This window comes from Chelon labrosus (assembly GCF_963514085.1).
Source record: "Chelon labrosus genome assembly, chromosome: 8".
In the NCBI taxonomy this organism is placed as follows: Eukaryota; Metazoa; Chordata; class Actinopteri; order Mugiliformes; family Mugilidae; genus Chelon; species Chelon labrosus.
In genome coordinates this window covers 17,181,276-17,203,544 of record NC_140358.1, presented here as the reverse complement: position 1 = coordinate 17,203,544, position 22,269 = coordinate 17,181,276, and the positions used below count along the sequence as shown (strand labels likewise).

General features: G+C 43.1%; 3 protein-coding genes across 3 annotated transcripts; 1 reads left to right on the top strand and 2 right to left on the bottom strand.

The window, feature by feature from the left end:
* Nucleotides 1-5: 5 nt before the first annotated feature.
* On the bottom strand, nt 6-4,654 carry prelid1a (PRELI domain containing 1a). Its single transcript, XM_084549302.1, has 6 exons — nt 4,530-4,654; nt 3,843-3,962; nt 2,097-2,322; nt 1,892-2,005; nt 1,492-1,570; nt 6-1,021 (listed from the first exon to the last, which is right to left on the bottom strand). Exons 2-6 carry the CDS (start codon nt 3,932-3,934, stop codon nt 900-902), a joined length of 633 nt encoding a protein of 210 aa, XP_084405428.1. The 5' UTR covers nt 3,935-3,962; nt 4,530-4,654; the 3' UTR covers nt 6-899.
* Nucleotides 4,655-6,814: 2,160 nt separating this feature from the next.
* Nucleotides 6,815-8,073, bottom strand: npy7r (neuropeptide Y receptor Y7; the record flags this gene model as incomplete). The annotated part of the gene is made up of 1 exon (XM_084550520.1): nt 6,815-8,073. Exon 1 carries the CDS (start codon nt 7,928-7,930, stop codon nt 6,815-6,817), a length of 1,116 nt encoding a protein of 371 aa, XP_084406646.1. The 5' UTR covers nt 7,931-8,073.
* A 6,953-nt stretch (nt 8,074-15,026) lies between these two features.
* trim105 (tripartite motif containing 105) lies at nt 15,027-21,405 on the top strand. Its single transcript, XM_084550332.1, has 7 exons — nt 15,027-15,204; nt 15,685-16,014; nt 17,833-17,928; nt 18,909-19,142; nt 19,292-19,305; nt 19,418-19,533; nt 19,760-21,405. The coding sequence occupies exons 2-7, from the start codon at nt 15,730-15,732 to the stop codon at nt 20,317-20,319; spliced, it is 1,305 nt and encodes a 434-aa protein (XP_084406458.1). The 5' UTR covers nt 15,027-15,204; nt 15,685-15,729; the 3' UTR covers nt 20,320-21,405.
* Nucleotides 21,406-22,269: the final 864 nt, after the last annotated feature.

Genomic DNA, 22,269 nt, shown 5'->3' with positions numbered 1-22,269 from the left:
GCCATGCCTAAATGCAACGACTTGCCGCCATGTGATTGGCTTATATTTGTGTTAGCGGGCAGTCTGAACCCAATAAGGTGGCCACGCATGAAGACGAGACAGCAGTATGGTTAGAAAGAACATGTCCATTTATTGACAAGTTGATATTCTATCATTAGAATAAGAGTACATTGTTGAATGGGTTGTATGTCCAGGCTTAAGCGACATACACTTTCAGTTTATGTGAATTCACCAATATCCATTTCCAGCTCTGACAACGGTATCAGGAATCCCAAGTGCGAGTTTATTATCAAGCTATGATTGCAAACAACTTAGGTCGTTCTTCAGTCACCCAGCCTCTACTCTAGGCATTGAGCTGATCAGTCGCAGTAGAATGAAACCAAAGATTGTGAAATCAAAACAACACAACAGAAACAAATTACACAGTAAGCAATCGCGCATTAATCAGAAATGTGCTGATCTTAGCTACCGGACAAGAAGCTGTAAAGAACAGGTGACCATTAGAAAACGACGTACTCAAAGGAAGAGAGTAAAGAGCAAACATTGTTGATGGGCACAGAGGTGGAGCGAGGGTCTCGGGAACGGCGTCAGAGTTGGCTATCGTTACTTCATGGCACTCGGAGCCAAATATTCCTTTCTAAGATCTCTGGTGAACACTGAGATGATGTGGAATAGGGTAAACTAGCATGAACAGGGAGGCTGGAACAGGCCCTTGAACCCAGCTCAGGCCTTTTGTGGTCCACCCACCATTTCAGCTGGATGCTCCCTCACAGAGGTGCCTAACCACGACTGGGATCGGTTTGTCTCACCCCTGACTGAATAATGAGAGGGGAGTCGATACAGATCTGTCCCCCGTCAGTATCAGTGGTTGCGGAACCAATCGTCCTTCATGTAGCTCGTCAGACATACTGTTTCTTCTGGGCCTGAGAGGCGAGGTCTTTGGCTTTCTCTTTAGCTGCCAGTGCCGTCTCTCTCGCCTTCTCTGTGGCCGTTTCTGCTAAGGTTCTTGACGGAGTTTCCCCTACAGAAAGACAACATGTTGATCTTAGGTTGATTTATGTAGTTGTAGAAAACCAAAAAGCTTAATTTGCAATTATCAGTATTCAGTAATCTGTTTTTTAAAAGAAAGTTTTAGCATAAGTCAGCATTATTTCAAATACATTCATGAGTACCCAACAAATAATTAGATTCCACATTTTAACAAACAATAAAGTCAAGCCAAAAAGAAAACAGAAATCAGTGTTTCCACAATGGCCTTTACTGTAAAACTAAATACACCAACTCTCTATACTCTGACTTCTCGCACCAGGAAAATAAGTAGTATTACTGAGAAGTTAAACAAAGGCCTTAATTCAAGCAACTAATAAAATTTCTGGGAGTAATTCCTGATAATATTAGTCACACATCCTCCAACAGGAAACAGCTTTTAGATGAAGCACACCAGTCATTAAAACTAAAAGAACACAGAATGAGCAATTACTGACAACTTACCTTGCATTTTTGCGAGCACATATTCAAAGCCTTTCATGGTCTTCGTGACACTAGTTTTGAACCTAGCAAGACCAAATTCCTGGAAAGTTAAAAAAAAACAAAAAAACAAAATCAGCCAAAACAGAAAAAGACTCTTGGATTATAAAAAGATATAACTCACACCATCACACTTTCACTGTCGCTGTCAGTCAGAGCTTGGAAACAACAAAGGGCTACTCTGATTCTGTCGCAATAAATCATTCAGTGATTAAAGTCCTGGCAGACAGCTTCCACTGCTCAGCTGTTGCATCTTAACACTGTGTATTACGTTACTAATCACAGAATGAAAGATAGGTGGCTGAGTCTCCCTTTCGGGCTTCCCACACTTCTTTCCCTGAGGCATCCACTTTACTCTACTGACCTGAATACCTCTAGAAAGCCCATAGACATTGGAAGAGATCCAAGCTTCTCTCTTAATCTCAGTCCAGCCGCCATTCTCAGGGTTGATACGGTACTGACATCGCTCTTCCACCGACTGCAACAAAAAAAAAAAAACAGTAAAAACATGAGGCCATGTTGTGTCTTTGTGCGACGCTGAGTGCTTATGGAAGCAAATATTAAAGTACCATGAGGCGAGCGTGACTGATGTTCCATGTTAGTGTGGTCATGGTCCTTTTCTGAGGGTCCACAATGGAGTCCTCTATGATGTATGCCGAGCTGGCCATGTGCTTTGGGAGGTATCTCTCCATCCAGCGAGGCGAACGGCTAGTTTTGGTCAACAGACGTCTGGAAATGAGGCAGTTGGTTGGAGTTACCTCTCGGAAAATGATGTCTTCGGTCAAGACATGGTTACTGTGAAAGAAGGAAGAGTTGGGGATTATTACAGATATGGATTTTACTCCATTTCACAATTGGAAAAAGTCTAATTTTCAGACTTCTCTTTCTCAGACTACAGTAGTTCACATCCACTCACAGGGGAAGTAAATAACATTGACCACCTTGTGATGAGGAACATCTACTTCATTCGTGTGGATGTTACTTAGACGTGTACCACCCACCTAGACCAGACCAGACCAGGCACCCCAACCCCATGGCAATGACACTCCCTGATGGCAGCAGCCATCCCCAGCAGGATGCAGCCTGACACAGGCGCGCGCACACAAAAACGGTTTAGGAACAACTCAAAAAACATGAAGAAGAGCACAAAATGACTTGATCTCAAACTGATCAAGTATCTGTGGGATGCACTGGAACAAGCCTGATCCACAGAGGCCCCTTCCTTCAACCCATAGGACCCAAAGCCCCCCACTAACAACATTCAGACTGTCGCCAGACACCACAGGACACCCTCAGAAGGCCCGTGTCCATTCTCTGATGAGTCACAACTGTTTTGGAGGCACAAGGGAGACTAACACAATATTAGAAGATAGACATAATGTTATGACTGATCGGAGTAGACATAACCTACAACTAACTAAATTGCTGAAATAACTCTCGGAACCTGAAATGCAAGTCGCATCAAGATTTGGGAGATAAGTGCGAGATAAGCTTAGGAGATGCTGGCTAGAGGGTGTGGCCTATCAGGAAAGGTCTAAGAAAGGAAAGGCAGTGCAATAGGATCATGGCCGGTCACGGTCATACACACATGTGAGTAAGGAACGGCTGGCCCGTGTGGTCCGATCCACAAGCCACTGTAGCTTGCTGAAAAAGTCAATGCTGATTCTGATTGGACGGTGTCAGAAAACAAACTGCATCACAGTTTGTTTTGAATTGGTGATGTGAAACAGCGCAATAGAGGAAGGTGGCGTGGTGTGATGAATCATGCTTTCTTTTACGTCACAAGCATTGCTGGGTGCGTGTACGTCGCTTAGTTACTCGGGTGTGCTTGGTCTGCAACGATGTTCAAGCGGTGGTAACACCAAAAAAAAAAAAAAGAGGAAGCTGATTTTGGTATGAAACCAAAATCACATGCACAGCAGGAAGGAGGCTTCCCAAAAGAACATGTGATTATCACAAGATCATAACTGTTGCACAGTTCATTGGTTTTTGGTTTTAAAGTACCTGATGATTAGCTCATACACCAAACCCAGGGAAGTTCAATGCAACGCAATTTAGTTTTATTTTCCATGTAATCATCATATCACTATAAAAAAAAAAAAAAAAAAAAAATTACACAAACACTAGAATTCATTTTTTGTGTTTCGGAAGCAGAATAAAATGAAAGGCTTCAATTTGAGTAATAATACCTTTCCACCTTACATTAAGTCTTCTCAGTGCAAGTAAAACCCAGTTAATTCAAACTAAGTATCGTGGTAGAAGAGAAAGAAAGTCAGATCAGAGGTAAGTGCACCCACCACTCTCCCCCTCCTCACCTGTAAGGGTTGGGATAGCGTTGCCAAAAAGCAACACAAACTTGGTCCCAGGTGTTCTTTAGCAAATCTGCGCAGCAGAAGTATTTCACCATTGTTCCCGTCGTTTACTCAGGCAATACCCTGTTGAAATAGGGGGCAAACAAAGCGTGTCAGTACACCAGGATTGTGCAACGGGCTTAGATGGAGAGATAGATCAAGATGAATGTGACAGCGGTAGCATATGCTAAATACTAAAAAACAATTTAACAGCAGTTTTGAGTGTTATTAGAAAATATGCCATTGCCAACTGACTTTTAATGAACAATATGATTTAGGTCAATACTCATGAGAGTTAACGTTTTTTTCTGGGTCTTTCTAGCTAAAGCTACATGACAGATGTCAGACAAATCAACAAGTAACAGCTTATTACTTCATGAAAACAGCTCTTGTGACTCCTGGCATCACTGACAGCTGACTATGTGGCCATCATTACGACCAGAGACGGATGAATATCGCCAAAGTGAGAAGCTAACATCTGGTAAAACGATACTGTCTCATTTGTCACGTCCGCACTGCTTTAGCTTCCTCGTTAGCATGAGCTTAGCCTAGCATAAGGCAAACCGCATGAATGAATGACACACCACAAGCAGCGATATTACTACCAACCGACATTCACTAAGCAAATGTATGCGGCAAAGAGACTGTTACCTGTGCGTCGACACCATTTAAATTATTAATATTTGTATTTCACGCTCCAGTCCGGGTGAACTTCATCTTGCTGCCACCCACAAATCATGTCAAACGCGAATCGAACTAGAGCGAAGGTCAAACGTTGACGACACTTCCGGTTATCTGGTGCGGGTGCGATGCCTGCTCCGAACACTAGGGGGCAGCAGATGACAGCAAAAAAAAAAAGGCGCGTAGTATACTCAGCGGATCTCCTGTAGTTTGAATGGAGACGGAAACGATTTGGGTAGAAAATGTCAAAACAACTGAAATTGAGAATCGCTCATTAGATTTTGGAGGAAATATTGAGTAGAAATAATCAAACTTCCGCTTCCTTTGTCCCCCGTGCCATCAAACTGTTCAACCACCACTCACTTGGGGGGAGGAGGACAATAAAGAAAGGGACTGAATGACTTATTAATTAACCTGCAATAGAAAAGTGCAATAACAATGTACCTGGTATTTTTCTATTTATGTAACAACCATGTATGTACAGTCACAATATTTATTTTTATTACTATTATTATTATTATTCTTTACTGGGTGTTTGGTATTTGGGCTTATTATACTGTTTCCTACATGTATGTCTGACAGTGCTGTATGCGATGGAGATGTCAATTTCCCTGCGGGAACCTCCTAAAGGGATCAGTAAAGTTGTCTATCTATCTATCTATCTAAAATTTGTATCTAATGTCGTGAATTGATGCTTATTTTTTATTATCCTTCATTAATTCCTCATGGGTACATTCATTCTCTGCATTTAACCCATTCCTCCATTCATATACACACAGTAGCGGGCAGCCACATCTGCAGTTTTTCAGGGGTTCGGCTGCTTACTCAAGGCACTTCAGCCATGGACGGGATGCGAACCAGTGAATTTACAGTCCTAAATCTGCTTCTCCAACCACAGCCACACCCTTTTTTTTTTTTTTTTTTATTATAGGTAATCCTGGCAAGGGTTTAGATTATCCACTATAATCTACAGCCCATAAAGTAATGTAGGCCACAATGGGCAAATCAGTAATGTGAGTGCCAGGAAACATCATTAAAAAAATAGAACATTTCCTTGCTGCAAAGATTATTGTATATACTTCAGTGCTCTATTATATAGACTTGACCCATTTTCTTTTCCTCAAGATAAGGTCTCAAGATTTGTTGATGCTCACATTGATTTTCCAGCTGTCAGGTTCCGAGAGTTAAAGTGTATCTTTGCTGCATACCCCAGGCATAAAAGGCACACACATCAGACCACAGGATTAGACCAGGAGTAGCCTGCGTGCAGCGCAAGTGTTAAATACATTTTCGGTTTTATTAGAATGCTTTCAGAAGACATGCTTTATTTGTATGCACTCTGACAGGCATTTACTTAACTTCTGCCATAATCAAATAAACATATACCAGTCAAGGTCTCTTTATTTGACACGGAGGCACAAAACATAATTTCTCTTGATGGTCAAATCAGGTCGTAGATTTATGTCCAGAGCCAGAGCTCAATATATTTGTGCCCAGAGGCCCTGCAGTTCCTTAATGCTGCCGTGTTCATTAAAGACCACCAACAAAGGACACTTTAGCAGGACGATAATGCATGTGGAATTGCACATTCTGACTCCATGCTTTCATCCCCAAAGGAGCTGGCCACATTGTGCGACAAAGACATCAATATCTTTCAATCCCATTCCTCTGGAAACAGAGTCCTGCTGCTCCGTCTAATCAGGAACAGCTGGTTGCCAGGTGAAGACAATTAGCTTCCTGTTCGGACAGAAAATTTGCCTCCTCTGGATTTCTTGGACGAGGATTGAACGTTTCTCTGCTAGAATATTCCTACTAATCAAAAACACAGCATTTGGATTAATTAAGTGACAATCATCCAAATGTTTTAAACAGCCAAGAAATAGAAAAACGGGTTTTGAAGCTCTCACAGTCACAATAATCACTGTCTTCTTCCCTTCAGTAAAACAATGAGACATTGCTTAATAACAAGAGCTCTGCATTTACAGGAGAACACATCGTACATTATACCAAGTTAAATAACACCTAAGTAAACATCTTAAACACATATATATGTTTGACATAATTGTATTTCACAAGTACCATTCATGAAAGGAAAGAAGAGCCTTACGTAAAGCAATTTGCATGCAAAGCTTTGGGTCCTTTCCAGTGACACAGATAGTCGAGATTAGACCATTCAAGTCAAAAGGCTACTTTAGAACCACAAGTGCCTCTAAGCAGAGGTGCACGATGTACAGACATTTCAAGCTCTGTGAATCTCACACAGCGGTGGGAGGGTGTCCGCCGTTACGACCGTTCAGAGTCATCCCTCTCATGGAGCGAGTCCTGAACGAGCCCTCCGGGTGGAAAGTATCTGGCTTATCCTCGCAACGGAAGACCATGAGGAAGCCGTTCCTGTAGTTTTTATTCATCCACCCGTACAGCAGGGGGTTGGCGAAAGTCGAGCACATGGCCACAATGTGGAACACGGTGTATATCAGTTTATACTCCTTAAACCTGAGCACCAGGTCCAGATCGCTGGCCAACTGGAACACGTGAAAAGGCAGCCAGCAGATAGCGAACACCACCACCACCAGCGCCAACATCTTTGTGGTCTTTTTGCGGCGCTTGATGCTTTCGTTACGGCTGGACGGGCTGACATGGTTCTTCAGCTTGACCCAGATGCATATGTAAGCATAACTGATGACGGCTAAAGGAATGATGTACTGTAGGAGGAGCATTGAGAGGCTGTAGATGACCCCATCTCTGCTGGTGCCATTGGGCCACTTCTCAGAGCAGACAGCTATACGCAGGTTTATGGAAGGGAACTCTTCGATGTGGTACTCTCTGAAAATGGCCAGTGGTGCTGCGAGAACAGCAGACAGAATCCAGGTGAGCGCCATGATGAGGAAGCTGGACCCCCATGTAAGGCGGCGACCGAGGTGGAAGACAATGCAGCGGTAACGCTCCAGAGCTATGACAGTCAGAGTCAGAATAGATACGTGCACACTCAGGGCCTGGGCAAAGAACACCATGTGGCACGACACGGCCCCAAACTTCCACTCATCCAGCAGAGTGTAGACCAGAGTGAAGGGCAAGCAAATCGTGTCCACAAGAAGGTCTGCCAGGGCCAGGTTGGCTATGAAAAAGTTGGTCACTGTTCGCATGTTTCTGTAACGAATGATCATGTAGATGACAAGAGAGTTCCCCAGCAGCCCCAGCAGGATGATAAGTGAATAAGCTGTGATCAAGGTGATCTGGACGCCGACGTGCTTGGTGACGTCACTGGCGAAACCAGGCGCGTGCAAATCCGTGCTGTCGTTAAGTAGAACCAAGGGGACGGTCTCGGCGGCCTCCCCTTCTCCTGTTCCGTTGGATGTGTCCGGCGGGCTCATCGTGCTGGAAGATCAAGGCTGTGGCGACGCCTGGGCAGAGAAGATACATGGAATGAAATAAATGTCTGAGACAAGCTGAGACAGAACAGGATTTCAAACAGTGAAAAGAAATGTCAGCGAGGCAGTCAGCGAGAGACGCACTTGAGCTTCAGGTGTTTATTTTCTTATTACTCACTTATCTCTGCAATTTAGAACTCCCGACAATCACGGTCTGCGTTTCTGGCTGCGTGTTCCAGCGGAAGGGCACAAGCCAGACCGGTTTAGCCCTTCTCCTCTAAATAACTGGCACAATGAAGCAGTAGGAGTTATTAGTGCAGTTAATAGGACCTGATCTCTCACTTCCCATCACCAAATACTGCCAATTATGTTTGCAGGCTTTCCAGATGTATAATTGCCGAGGATCAGAGCCTCTTTGGAGATGGATCAGTGGTTAGAGCCCATTTTCAGGTGTATAAGGCCTTCTAACCCATTTACTCCCTCCGTCATTCACACAAAATAACTCTAGGCATTCGTGTCAGCATGTTTAGATCAACAAAGTGGCAGTAATAATGATGTACTTAAATCCTTGTCATTTATTTTCAGGGTAATTTCCTTATCAGCACCGAATGAAGAACAGGAGCCTTTATCTAATGTTTATAATGAAATATAACCGAACAGAACTGATATATAATTACTGCATTATTCTCTTCACATCAAACAGAAAGGTTAGCTCTCATTGCAAATGTCACACAGTATTGAACTAAGAGTAATAAAACAGTGCAATTTGGGAGATAAGAGAATGCTCCAGTGCATGCGGTCTAATAATTGGAACAATAATTGTCCGTGATGGCATCAAGGAGGTAGATGTAAGGAAAGAAAATGAAACGCAGATAACAAACGAAATTCAATCGAAGATGAGCTCTCTTCGCACTCACTTGCTCCAAAGCTCGCCAGAAATAGACCACACAGATACCTCGGGCTATTTTATTTTGTTTATCGGAACAGTTGGTTTGCAAGATGCAAATTTTCCAAAAGACACGAACACCTGTGCCATTATGCCGGATAAAGAAAAATGACGGAGGAAGCTGTGTGATCAGAAAGAGTCAGACAGTTCAAAGCGACATCATTAGAGTTGCAGACGGGTCGCACACAGAGTCTGCAGCTCTTAGAGGGAATATTGTGTGGCATGCCTAATATTAAACAACTTCCAGAGAAAAAAAAACATCTGTAGTTCATTATCTTTATCTTTCTGTCAATTTACCGGTGAAAGGCTGAGAGCTCCTGCTGACTACAGAGAGAGCATGTTGCCATGTGGCTCTGTTTGACTCTTGATTAACAGCAGGGTTTCTTTATCCTTATTTAGCAGATGGACGTTAAGAGCATTAAGTATCATTAAACTCAGAAATATGCTTTTGACAAATCCACAACTGACGATTTCAAGGGATTTCATTTTTTGCAAACTGACTCTTCTTGTGTGTGTGTGTGTTTGCTTATTGGCCTGAATCGACTCTGCACATTTCTTCCCGCTAACACTTGATTCTTAAAGTTTCCTTCATGGAATCACTGAGACAGACCAGGGCACCACTTGGTGAGAGGTCATCTCATTGGTGACAGATGCTCTTTGGTTGCTCTGGGGATGCAGCCTATTTCTTGACAAATTCCTGGGAAGGCTGTGATTTACTTGACATTATTCCCATGATCTTATTCACCTTTATGTTTTCTTTCTGAAAAAAGTGGCGTAAACTGCATTTGCAGTATTGTTTTTACACACTAGGTAATGCACTGCACAATAAATCAGAACGTGTCTCCAAGCTACTCTGCAGTTCCATGAAATTTAAACCATTCATTCAACATTTAGGTGCATGATGTAAAATACGAGGTGAGGCCTGAAATAAAGCATAGTGCACACAGTGTGTCATGAACTGACTTGGAGAATAACTGTAGGGACCACAGAATATGTGGTCATGACAACTGAAGGGTTGCAGCACCAATAGCCTGGACCCTCCAGAGCATAAAGCTGCACAGGAGCACGCATGATTTATCAGGCAGGCTGCAGGCAACATTTGCACTTTGCAAAGCATCTATAATCTGTCAAATCAGTCTTTCTTCATCAACCTCGGCTCGCTTGTGCCAGTGAACAATGTTACCACACGCATGCACAGAAAATAAAACCAGATACAGGACGCACTGCCGCCAAATTATGATGAGGCGACTGATTGTTAGTCAACCGTGCATTGATGCGTAATTTGTATCCATTCGTTCAACTTATTCAGTAGTGCGCATTCAAATATCTCCAAGCTCTCAAAGCTTGCTCAGCCGATTAGACAGTGGAACCCGTAGCCTCCGACACAGATAGTCTCCTGTGATTCGTAATTTGGACACTTGTTCATCTTGCTTTGAGGAGGTTTTCCCATATCCAAATTACGCACGTACAGTATAACAGGTCCAATACAGGTTACAAAAGAGCAGAGGAAATCACATCTTGCACTTCTGCATGTTCGTGACGAGACTATAGCCTCGCAGCATTCATTTAAAAATATTAGTGGACTCACCTTTCCCTCTATTTCTCCTTTTGCAAGCGAGTCTTCACTCGAGAGTGGCATGAAACAAGTGGGAAAAATCCCGAAGCTCCTCCCAGCCTGTAGCGCCTAGTGCGCATCTTGTGGCTCGACTGAGTCAGGTCTACAGGATCCAGTGTGGCTGTCCATCTCCGTGCCAGGGACTGTCGCTGGAGGTCTGCGCAGAGATTGCGCCCTGCAGGTCACATTTAAAACTGAGACACGTTTTTTTTTTTTTTTTTCTTTTTTTTTTTTTTTTTTTTTTAACTGCATTATTCAGTAAATAAAATGCAAAACCGCGTGATCTATATTAACGCACCAATTTGAAGCGTAAATTATTTTATTACACTTTGTTTTGTTTTTTTTATGTCCGTTTATTATTCTCTTCCCACTTCATCCATGAAAGAGAGGTTTCTCCATTTTTTGTCGTGTATACTATTTTGAATGAACTTTGGAACAATGCAGGGCTGTAAAACAAAACCTCACGCTTTAAATTGCTTCGTTTAATGCCTCTCGTCGGTGTCGCAACTGATCCAAAGTGTGCCCTCAAACGAACGCTTAAGTTTCCATGAGACACGCTTTCATATGGTTGTTCGGCTCATTTTAATTTCACTGCACGAAACAGCTGTCAGGTTTAGCTGATTCCCTGGAAGACAATAAAGACACAAACATCTCACAAGCTCGTTTCTGCGAGCTCCTATGTGTTCCTGAAATAGATTAAAGTTGTCCTTGAATTTGAGCAGTACACAAAATTATTTTTTGGGTGCTACATCATTGGCCGCTTTGAACTGGGTTTGCTTAGGAATTTTAATCAATATTTTAATATGCGCAGTGTGACTGTCTATCTGAATTCAACTCTTATGGGGCTTGAATGAAGCAGGTTTTATGTGCCTGGGGCCATTTTCTTTCAGCAACGGTGAAGAAGTTTGAAAAGACTTCTCAGGGGTGATTATTATTATTATCTGTTGTTGTTGACAAAATCGAAGGCCTGCACATTAAGAGGAAATTTCAGGGGACAGTTAAAAGTAAACTAAAACTCCGAACATACAGGCAAGAACATACACTGATCAGTCACAATATTAAAACCGCTAACAGGAGATGTAAATAACATTGACCTCTTGTGACAATCCAATGTTCTGCTGGGAAACTTTTGGACGTGGTCTGACCTGACAGGACTGAGGAGCAGCTTCAGTGGCAGACTGCTTTACCCTCGATGTGTGAAGGAAAGATACAGAAGGTCTTTCCTTCCTGCTGCTGTTAGGCTCCATGGCGAGCACTCCTAATATGTGCAATATTGTTACACCTTTTGGTGTAATAACATCAGTCTGTGCAATATGTCTATTATCTGTTCTATCTCTGTCATTTCTGCATGCTGTTGCAAACTGCAATTTCTCCATTGTGGGACAAATAAAGGTTTTCTTATTCTTATTCTTATTTGTGTGGATGTGACCAAGCAATTTCCCTTGTGGATCAGTAAAGTTTATCTAAGTCGAAGTTACTTAGACATATACCACCCACCCACCAGACACCCCAAAGCAATGACACTGCTTGATGGCAGCAGCCATCCCCAGCAGGATGCAGCCTGACACAGACACACACAAAGAAGGTTGTTTCCTATAGGAACAATTCAAAAAAACATGAAAAACAGCACAAGGTGTTGACCTGGCCTCCAAATTCCCTAGTTCCCAAACAGATCAAGTATCTGTGGGATTCACTGGAACAAGCCTGATCCGCAGAGGTCCCTCCCCTCAATCTATTAGACCCAAAAGCCAACACTAACAACATCCTGTCGCCAGACACCACAGGACACCTTCAGAAGGTCCATGTCTATTCTCTGATGAGTCACTACTGTTTTAAAGGCACAAGGGAGACCTACACAATAATAGGAAGGTGGTCGTAATGTCATGGCTGATCAGTGAATATTATACTTTTTGTATTCTAGATGACACGCTGCAAGGGTCCCAGTTTGGATTTTATTGAGGACATTGCAGTTACAGTACGTGAAATGCATAGTATATGAAATATACACTGATCAGCCACAACATTAAAACCACTGACAAGAGAAGTGAATAACATTGACTATGACATTCGTGTGGCTGTTACTTAGACATGTACCACCCACCTAGACCAGACCAGGCACCTCCACCCAATAGCAATGGCACTCCTTGATGGCAGCAGCCATCCCCAGCAGGATGCAGCCTGACACAGGCACACACACAAAAACGGTTTAGGAACGACTCAAGAAAACATGAAAAACAGCACAAGGTGTTGACCTGGCCTCCAAATTCACTAGATCCCAAACTGATCAAGTGTCTGTGGGATGATCCACAGAGGCCCCTCCACTCTAGCCTGGTCGTCACCATCCTACGTTTCCGCCCGAAATTTGATTTCGGTCTCAAATTTCGGGCGGAAACGTAGGATGGTGACGACCAGGCTACCTCCACTCAACCCATAGGACCCAAAGGCCCCTACTAACAACATCCTGTTGCCAGACACCACAGGACGCCCTCAGACCTACACAATATTAGGAAGGTGGTCATAATGTTACGCCTGATCGGTGTATAATCTACTTTGAAATAAATGGTCTGAAAAATAGCTGTCTGCTGTACTTGAAGGCAGCCCGCATGACTGTATAAAATCTGATCAGAGCTATATTTGAAACAAGACTGGTCTGAAAACTATTTCCAAAGACTGCAAGAAAGTTTTGCAGGCCACGTCTCCCTTGAGCCATGTCCCTGCATTTCCCTGAAGTTGTTAAGAGCTGTCTACCTCAGTGTTAGCCAGAATGTACTGTTCAGGCGGCAGCATTGTATGAGAGTCTCGAATCTTCTTGGGGGGGTTAATAACACATTAAGTCTTACACCGATTGTCCCAGCAACAGAAACGACTCTTATTGATTTGGCCAGGCTTCCACTCCACATCAATTTATTCTTTCAATATGATAAGCAGCCTCCAGCCTCCACGTGCACTGGGTCACTTGGCAGTCAAGGTTGAGAGTTCTTTCAGCCAGCCTGACTTAAATGCATCACAGATGAGTGATGTCTGTCCTCAAACTAGCTCATCTCAACAGGTATAAAGTGTAGCCATGCAGAAAATTCTTTCTCTCTTTAGTTTCACAACTTACTTTATTGGGCTTTTTGCTCTGTCATTAATTTACCTGCTCGTATCAATCTTCATATATTCCGCCCTCCATATGGCTGACGAGCCTGTATTTATGGTCGGCTGCTCTCCGTCTGACCACTGTTTCTGTCCAGCTCCTCTGAGAGCACTGGTGCCACCGATTTGCTGACATAGTCACAGACTGTGTCGTCCTCACGTCGCCCAGCCCACACAGTTGTTGTTTTTGTGTTTATCTGTTTTTCTGGGTGAATTAAAGAATGTGGGAGTAGAGGATGGACAAACTGAGAACTCTCAATCTTGCCTCCTCCTTGTTTCCTTTGCTCTCGCGGAGGTTACGCTCAACATTTGGGAGCGGCGTAATGCAGATGACAGCCTTTAAGTCTTTAATGATTGAAAATATTGATTTAAAAGGATGGACAGTCTGTGAAGTTTGCAAAATTGGATTCCCGGGGTCCAATTAAAACTTCTTGTGAACTTGTGTTTCTTCTAACGCTCATCCGGTGCATCTAAATGTCCCTCCCTCTGTTTCTCGTTCTTTCTCCCTTTCCCATTAAAATGACATGTAACAGCCACATACTTTGAAAGCATGCCTGTACTTGCCACTGAGAAAACAAAGGTCATGTACTCGACACTGCAACTTTTGAGGTTTGAACAACTTAAGAGAGAGACAACATCTCACAGTTAATGTACACATAAATCACAGATAGTGGATAATCGTCAACGTTTATTGAAATGACATGTGGTCCTCATTGATTTTACACATCCTGTTCAGTTCTCTTGTCACGGAGAGAGCAACCTGCCAGTTCTGTAATGTATTTTGTTGCTCCGGAGGGAACATTTGGATCTTTTAGAAGTCTGAAAAATAATCCTGATCAGAAAAATTTGTCACGATCTGGAAGTGATCATGTACAAGGCAGGAGGGCGTGATGAAAAACACCAGTGATTCTCATTTTAAAGGGAAACGCAGAGTGATTTTCTTCTAGGGCTTAACTTGTACATGAGACAAAGTAAGGTTACTGCTCCATTTTGACCCTTCTAGTTCTTGTAACTTCAGCTATACTCAATAGCTGGAAAGACAATCTAATATAAGCATATTATGACAGGATTTATACAGGACTGGGTAACTAGTCCTCCGCAGAAATAACATATATTTGTTGAGATTGCCTGTAAACAATATTATGGTATTAAAACAAATAATAGATGTGTTATCGAGGTTATTTTCAAGTTTTCTCAGTAGGCCCATTTCTAAGATCCTCGCAACTTCCCTGATTGCGGCAAGACAAGGGAGGAAACGAAAAGGGCTGAATCACACTGACTGCATTTACGAAATAGGCAAATGTAAAAAACTGACAGTAGTTTCTTTTTTTCTTTTTTTTATTCATTGCAGCGGTTTTGTAAGCTCAAATAGCAGCAGCTTTCACATCCTGTGGTTTCACATGAAATGTGTGACGGACCAATCAAACGAGGCCTTTGCTGTGCGCATGCGCAGACCCCCGTGAACGTCCTGTCCCCAAACGGCAACATCAACAGCAGCCAGCCAGCCAGCGAGGGATCAGAGAGCAGAAAAAGGGGGACTTTGACCTTATTGTCTTCGCGTCTCTCCGAACGACAGACAGCGTAAGTTCGCCAAAGTGTTGATTAAATGACTTTTAAGCTGCCTCGTTTAAGTTTAGAATAGCTTTAGCTTCGTTGTGTTGCTTTGTACAAGCTGCTGCGTGAAGCTAAACGCTAGCAGTTTGAAGCAAAACAAACCACCTGACCTGCCTTCACAATACAAATCCCAATTTAGCTTATTCTGTACAGTCCCGTGATATACCACCTGATTTACATTGCTAATCACCCCGATTTGCTCTTGAAATGACTGTCGTTTAGTTAAGTGTTTGTTGTGAGCTAATTAATTTGGTAGCACGGATTTGTTATCAGTGTTTTTTCAGAGTGGAGGAACACAAACACGCTGCTGGCTTCAGATTTAGATAATGGGTAACTAATGTAGACAAGCAGGGAAAGCGGAAGCTGCAGAACCTGTCCTTGTGTTAACTTGTCCTTTCATAAATTTCCAAAGTTAAGTCACTCTTTGCTTCTCTCCTCCTCCTCCAGACTTTTGCTTTCACTTCCTCAGAAGACAGAAAGTAGCTGTCCAACATGGCTGCGGCCGCCGTTGCTCCCTCCGCCAAAGGCAGCCTGAGAGAGGACCTGACGTGCGCCATATGCTGCGACCTGTTCCGAGAGCCCGTCATGCTGGCCTGCATGCACCACTTCTGCAGGCCGTGCATCTCCAGGTACTGGAGGGGGACCCATGGGCCCGTTACCTGCCCGCAGTGCCGCAAAGAGTTCAGCTCCAAAAACTTCCAGACCAACTACCTGGTGGCAGCCATGGTGGAGAAGGTCCGCGCCACCACCTCCGACACCTACATCAAGAACCTGGAGGTGAGTTCACTCAGCTGTCATCCTGCTGGCAGTCTTCCATGCCTTTAATCTTGGTTGTCTGTCAATCATTAATAACTGTTTGTCTTGTATAAATACCCGTGTGTTCCAAAGTAAACTGATCAATAACAAATGAGCACTCAGTAATATTTGACTTTTATAAGTTCAACACAGTTGTATGTTTTATTTCGGTCCACTTCTGTTTATTTCCCCGTCGGTCCACCCTGAACATACCGTACTTGGATTGCTTGGATCAAAGTTCGCTCTCCACTCCCTTTTTATATTACTTATAATGCCACAATTGTATGACAGAATAATAAAACCACCTGTATGTTCTGATGCAGCCCAAATCCCTGTAATAAACGGTACTTTTGTCACTGTTTCATTGTTTTTTCAGTGTGACTGAAAGGCGTTAATCCCGCTTCACGGCTAATTTAACATTAACCGTTTTGGGAAATACTCTTTATCTGCTGTTTTTGTCACGAGTTAGATAAGAAAAGGGATCTTCCCACAAAATGTGAAGTGAAAGCCAAGCATCTTTGCTTAGCTTAGCAAAAAAAAATGGAAACAGGATGAAACTAGAAGCTGATAATAAAATTCCCCCACCGTCACATTTTAACCTTTTATGTCCAGTTTGTTTAATTAGTGCAAAAGCGGAACAGTGACACCAGTATGTTGTGATTCTACGACGGCTTATGTATGGGCGTATGCAAGGGTGCAGTGACTTCCCGGTCAGAACAAGACAGCTGGTCTCCCGGCAACATTACGGTTAGAACAAGACAGCTGGTCTCCCGGCAACATTACGGTTAGAACAAGACTTAAGGAAAGCAAAGAAAGCGTAGTTGTTAAAGCTGCATTGCGGCGATGTTGTCTCGCCCTAGTGGCCGTGCGAGTAATTGCACATACACTGTTTAAAGTGTTTTGACACAAAATCTAATTGCATGATAATTGCAGTTTGTCTTCTTCGCTTGCCATATATTTTTTTCAGCCTGGAATCATTTCTCCAAATGCTGAATATCTTTTTTTATAATTAAACTTCCTGACTACTGAAGGTGGTAAATTCACAGAACCCCAGTTACATTTCTAACCTTTATTTTTTATTTTTTTACTGTAGCCTCGAGGCTTTTCTAGAGTACTGCGGGACCTAGACGCCGTAACTTACACATACAACCTGCACCACTGTAAGCCGTTTATACTTGTGCGCTTGTCAGTCTGGCTCGACCAGTCACAGCTCTTGTGGTCTGCGTCACCGCAGCGTATATATAGTTATATATCTGGGGAGGAGCACGTCAGTTACTGCGCTAGAGTCTGCGCCGTAGCCTCTGTGTCAACCCAACGCAGAAGTCTAAACCACCTCTGAGTTGTTACGATTGCTGCCCTCTTCAGGTCTGGCATGCAAACATTGCTGATGGACATAAAACACATTACTACCATTGGAACAAATTTATGTACATTGTGAAATACAGATATTTATTTGTCGCTGGTTAATTTAGTTTACATTGTCTAAACTTGTTTGGCAATGTCTATGACCATGCGTTATAGCTTTAAGATGTTACAAGGAATGTTGTTACCTTGAGGCTGTGCTAGTTCATGTACTAGTTGTCATTAAATAAAGAGGTTGCTGATATTTGAGTAGTATTAGAAACGCACACATATATAAGAACACAACAAAGTGCATATTTACACGTTCTGTGTTTCTGTTCATTCAGTATTTCACCCTTACAAAGTTATTAATGAGCTCCCTTATTCCCTCCTTTGTCCATCTTTGTTCTAGTCCTTCCAGTGTCCCCACGCTGATTTGATTTGCATACTGCTTTACAGAAACAGCTGAGGGAGACTTTGGAGAGACATCGGCTGAGGAAGGACGACATGATCAACAGTATTCGCAGAGACAAAGAAAAGATGAATATCATAAAGGTACACTGCTCTGGCAAGCCAAAGGGATGGCAGCACTTAACAGATAAGAATGCACATGTTCCTCCCTAATGGCTGTTTGCAGTATGTCACTGTGCATATTTAGTGGTGTCTGCTGTTGAGTAAGACCGTTTGTGCTTTGATATGTAAAACGTGATGTCCCACTCCATTTAAACCTTGACTCAATTCTACGCCTGCTTTACGTAGGGAATCCTTAGTCTCATTCTCACATGACTCAGTCCTGCCATGTTTGCCTGGGCACACCAGATGCACCGTACCACGTGATGAGCTGTGCACAGGCAGAGGCGACAGAAACAAAAAACACATCCGAAGCGTGTGAGACAGATGGCAGATAAGAGCCCGAGTTTAGCTGTGCGTGCTGGGCTGAGATGATGAAAAGGAAATCGTTCTCCGCTTAAACACACTGTGTAGCTGTTTGACACATGGATGCTAATTGTACCTTCATTACCGCTTGTTTGTATCTCTCTAGATATCTTGTACAAGTTATGCAAGGCTTTAATGGAACAAGTCACGTGGCAACATAAAACGGGCCTATAAAAACGTGGAACTGCACCGACAATTAGGGATGCACCGAAATGAAAATTCTTGGCCGAAAATGAAGACAATGTGTACATTAAATAATAATGGAGCAGAAGCTTTTGCATAGATATTTGGATTTCAGGTGATAAATTAAACCCCACGTGGAGAAATTCTTTGCAGATGCACCCCTCTTGAAATTTCAGTATAACACCTTTTGCAAATTGCTATCAGTGGGTCTTTACATATTTATATAATATATTGAAATACGTCCACGCGGCAGACATGCCCTTGCTGGCTGCGGTTGTTGCTTGCGTCATCACAACATCCTGTTTTGGCCGTGTTGTTTCGGTGATAAAAGTCTTTCGGTGGCCGAATATTCGGTGCATCCCTACCGAAAATACCACGCCATGTCCTTTAACGACAGTCATTCTTCTTGTCCATAGAGTGTCGGGTCAGACCTGGCGGCTCACGTCAAAGGCGAGTTTGGATCCCTCCATCAGATCCTGCACGATGAGGAAAACCGTCTGCTGGAGCAGATCAGAAGAGAGCAGGAGGACGAGCTGGAGAAGGTCCAGCGCCACCTGCAGGCTATGGAACTGGCTATAAAAGACCTGGAGGACAATATACAAATACTGCAGCAAAGCAGTGCTGACACTGAGAACGTCGTACTGACTGAGGTGAGGGCTTCTCAATTATAATTTATGTCAATTTTAATCCCTTAAAGATGTGGGTTTTTTATAAATTTATAAAACTGTCACCTTATTGTGACTTTAGCATCAGTTTGAAAGTTGTTAATGTGATTTTTCTTTGATTTCCCTCGCGCTAGCTCCCACAGCTAAGGTAAGCATTACATGTTTAGTTGCTTTTAGCTTGTTTTATTTATTCATTCATTGTAATTTGTGCTGAGCCTGAATGCTCCAAACTAAATCTGAGCTTGCTTGTTTTTGGACAGACAATGTACGGAGGTGGATGTTAGCCCAGAGTTTGATATAACCGCCTTCAGCAACAAATACACAGCCCCATTACAGTACATCACATGGAGGAAGATGTTCAAATCTTTGAAGCCAGGTAATTTCTCCTGTTACTTGCTCCTTTATATGCAAAAAGACCTGCACTGAAAACTTGTCCAGCCTTGACAATGGGAGTAATTATGGAAATATTTGCACAAAGTGGGAACAAGGCGATAGCAGTGACACCATTGTTGCACTGACATCATATATATCCAATTAAAAATGAATTTTATTACAGGAAATATTATCACTGTTATCTTTTAATGGGTTCTTTCACCCCAAAGGTCCTTCCCCATTAAAGTTTGATGTTGACACAGCCCACCCGAGCATCCATGTCTCCAGGGACAGAACCGTGGCAGTTGAGTGTGACACCATGAACCAGTATACGAACAACAGCAAGCGTTTCCTCCAGTGTGTCAACATCCTGGCAGCCCAGGGTTTCCAGTCGGGGCGACACTACTGGGAGGTGGAGGTGGGCTCTAGCCGCAAGTGGGACGTGGGCGTGGCCTCCGAGGCTGTGGACAGGCGCGCCCGCATCAAGCTGAGCCCCGAAAACGGCTACTGGACCCTGCGCCTGCGCAACGGCAACGAGTACTTTGCCGGAACTCAGCCGTGGACGAGGCTGCAACTTGCCTCTTCCCCGCAGCGGGTCGGGGTTTTCTTAGACTGCGACGAGAGGAAGGTGTACTTCTACGACGCCGATGACATGAGTCTGCTCTGCTCGTGCTCCAACGGGCCGAGGGGCAAGGTGTTCCCCTTCTTCAGCCCGTGCATTAGCGAGAGCAGACAAAAGCCCCAGCCAATGAAACTCCTCCACTACCCACCCGTCGATCTGTCTGGCTAACGTGGCTGCGATCATTCAGTGCTTCTCGGCACGTACGAGCTGTAAGAGGGCCCCTGTTCAGAACTGGTGTTAACATGCGTCCTGAGTGATCCGATTGGAAGTATTTAGAAGTGGGCTGGACCACTTGTGACAAAAATTCCTCCAGCAGTATGAACAGACACATAGACCACGTGCTCAACTTACGTCGTTTTGCATGAGTTTTGCCTCATTCATTTAGAAAAATTCACACTACCACTGTTTCAAATGACCGCCAGAAAAGGCACACACAACAAACAGCAGTATTCGTGGTTTGAAACAGCGGTAGTGATCCATTAGAGCATCAGCTGTTTGCACAATATTCAACTGCCGGTGCAAAACAGATTTCTGTGGAGGTGTTAACACATACGCTTAAAGCTCAGGACGCATATTGATACCAAATGAACCTGGGCCATCGTGACATATCATAAGAGATCAACACTTTGAGCTGTTCTTTTTCCACATTTTATTTCCTGGATTTTGCCAGACGCTGTCTAAAGTTAACCGTACATTTTTAAGAATATTGCCATATTCATGATATCACAGTCTTGTAATCACTTTAAAGAGGCTCATTTTGTTAGCAGGACCAATCATCTTAAAATGCGCTATAAAAGACCGTATTGCAGCTTGAGATGCACCCAAGTACTTTTAATGACATGCTAGCTATCTTCAGTGTTGACCTTTCTAATGATAAGTTCAATCATTATCTCTCATCAAGTCAGACTATTCTCTGATTCACTTGTAAAAAAGGGTTTTTAATCACAGCAGAGTTTAATCAGCATGAAAGAATGGAGCACTTTACTTTAGCTGTGTGTTTTATACACAACTCTTTTTTGTACTTTTTTTTGGATGTAATATCAGATCAATTTACTTTCACCTTGATTGTGTCAAATTTACACTCATCTGTATCATCGTATGTGCCTATTTGTTTCTATGCAGTATATGTTACATATCTTTCAGTGCATGTTTTAGTTACTGTTACAACATAGATGCATTTTTGATCATTTCCATGATAAATGCCAAATCACTGTAAAAGCTGCTGATGCAAACAATAAACCAAATCACTTTTCATTTCGCTGCCTTTGATTCTTTTCTGCAGCTGCGTCTCTGCACTCTTTCATGGCCTGCGGAAGTTTAAAGCCGACCCCACTTGAAATAATCAAGGATGTTATTAAGCATCATCAAAGCGGGGCGCACGACTGTGGTTGATGAGGATCCAGATCCATTAAGCAGGAGAGACAGCGGAGGGGTTGTTGATCCTCCTGCACCTGGACTGGAACTTTTCAAAGCGTGAGCCGCGTCTGACACTTAAACGGCGAGAACCGCCGGACTCTCGGGTTATCTTCGCAAACACGCGGGAGGGCCGACGTCCTGTTTCCTCCCGCCAGGTGAAAAGGTCAGATAAACAGAGTGACAGTGGGGTTGCTTTTGGGCATTTGATGGGCCTCGGGGGCATGCTAACTCAGGATGCTGACTGGAAAAGTGGCACAGCGGACCACACCAGAGGGGGACGCGAGCTTTTCCTGCAAAGGGGCCACATGGGAAGGGTGCATTCACAACACGCTGATCACTTACCTCATAAACGTGGAAATTGAGGGACTGTAATATATAGCCATGGTAATGATCATTCTAACTTTTAAAACATTATTTTAAAGCTGCACTAATCAATATTTTTTGTTAACAATGGTGAAAAAGACCACGTTACGTAAAAAGAGTGGCTTATGGTGACAAACGTTTAGTAACGACAGCAGTTCCCCTCAGTTGCACTGAGCATTTTAGTGCCTTATATCTAGTTGGTTTCACTTTTTACAACATTTTAGGACAAACAGACTGGTCGATTGAAACAGTGTTTACAGGTTTTATACTCAAAAATAAATATATATATATATATATATATATATATATATATATATGGAATTTGCATTTCAAAGTAAT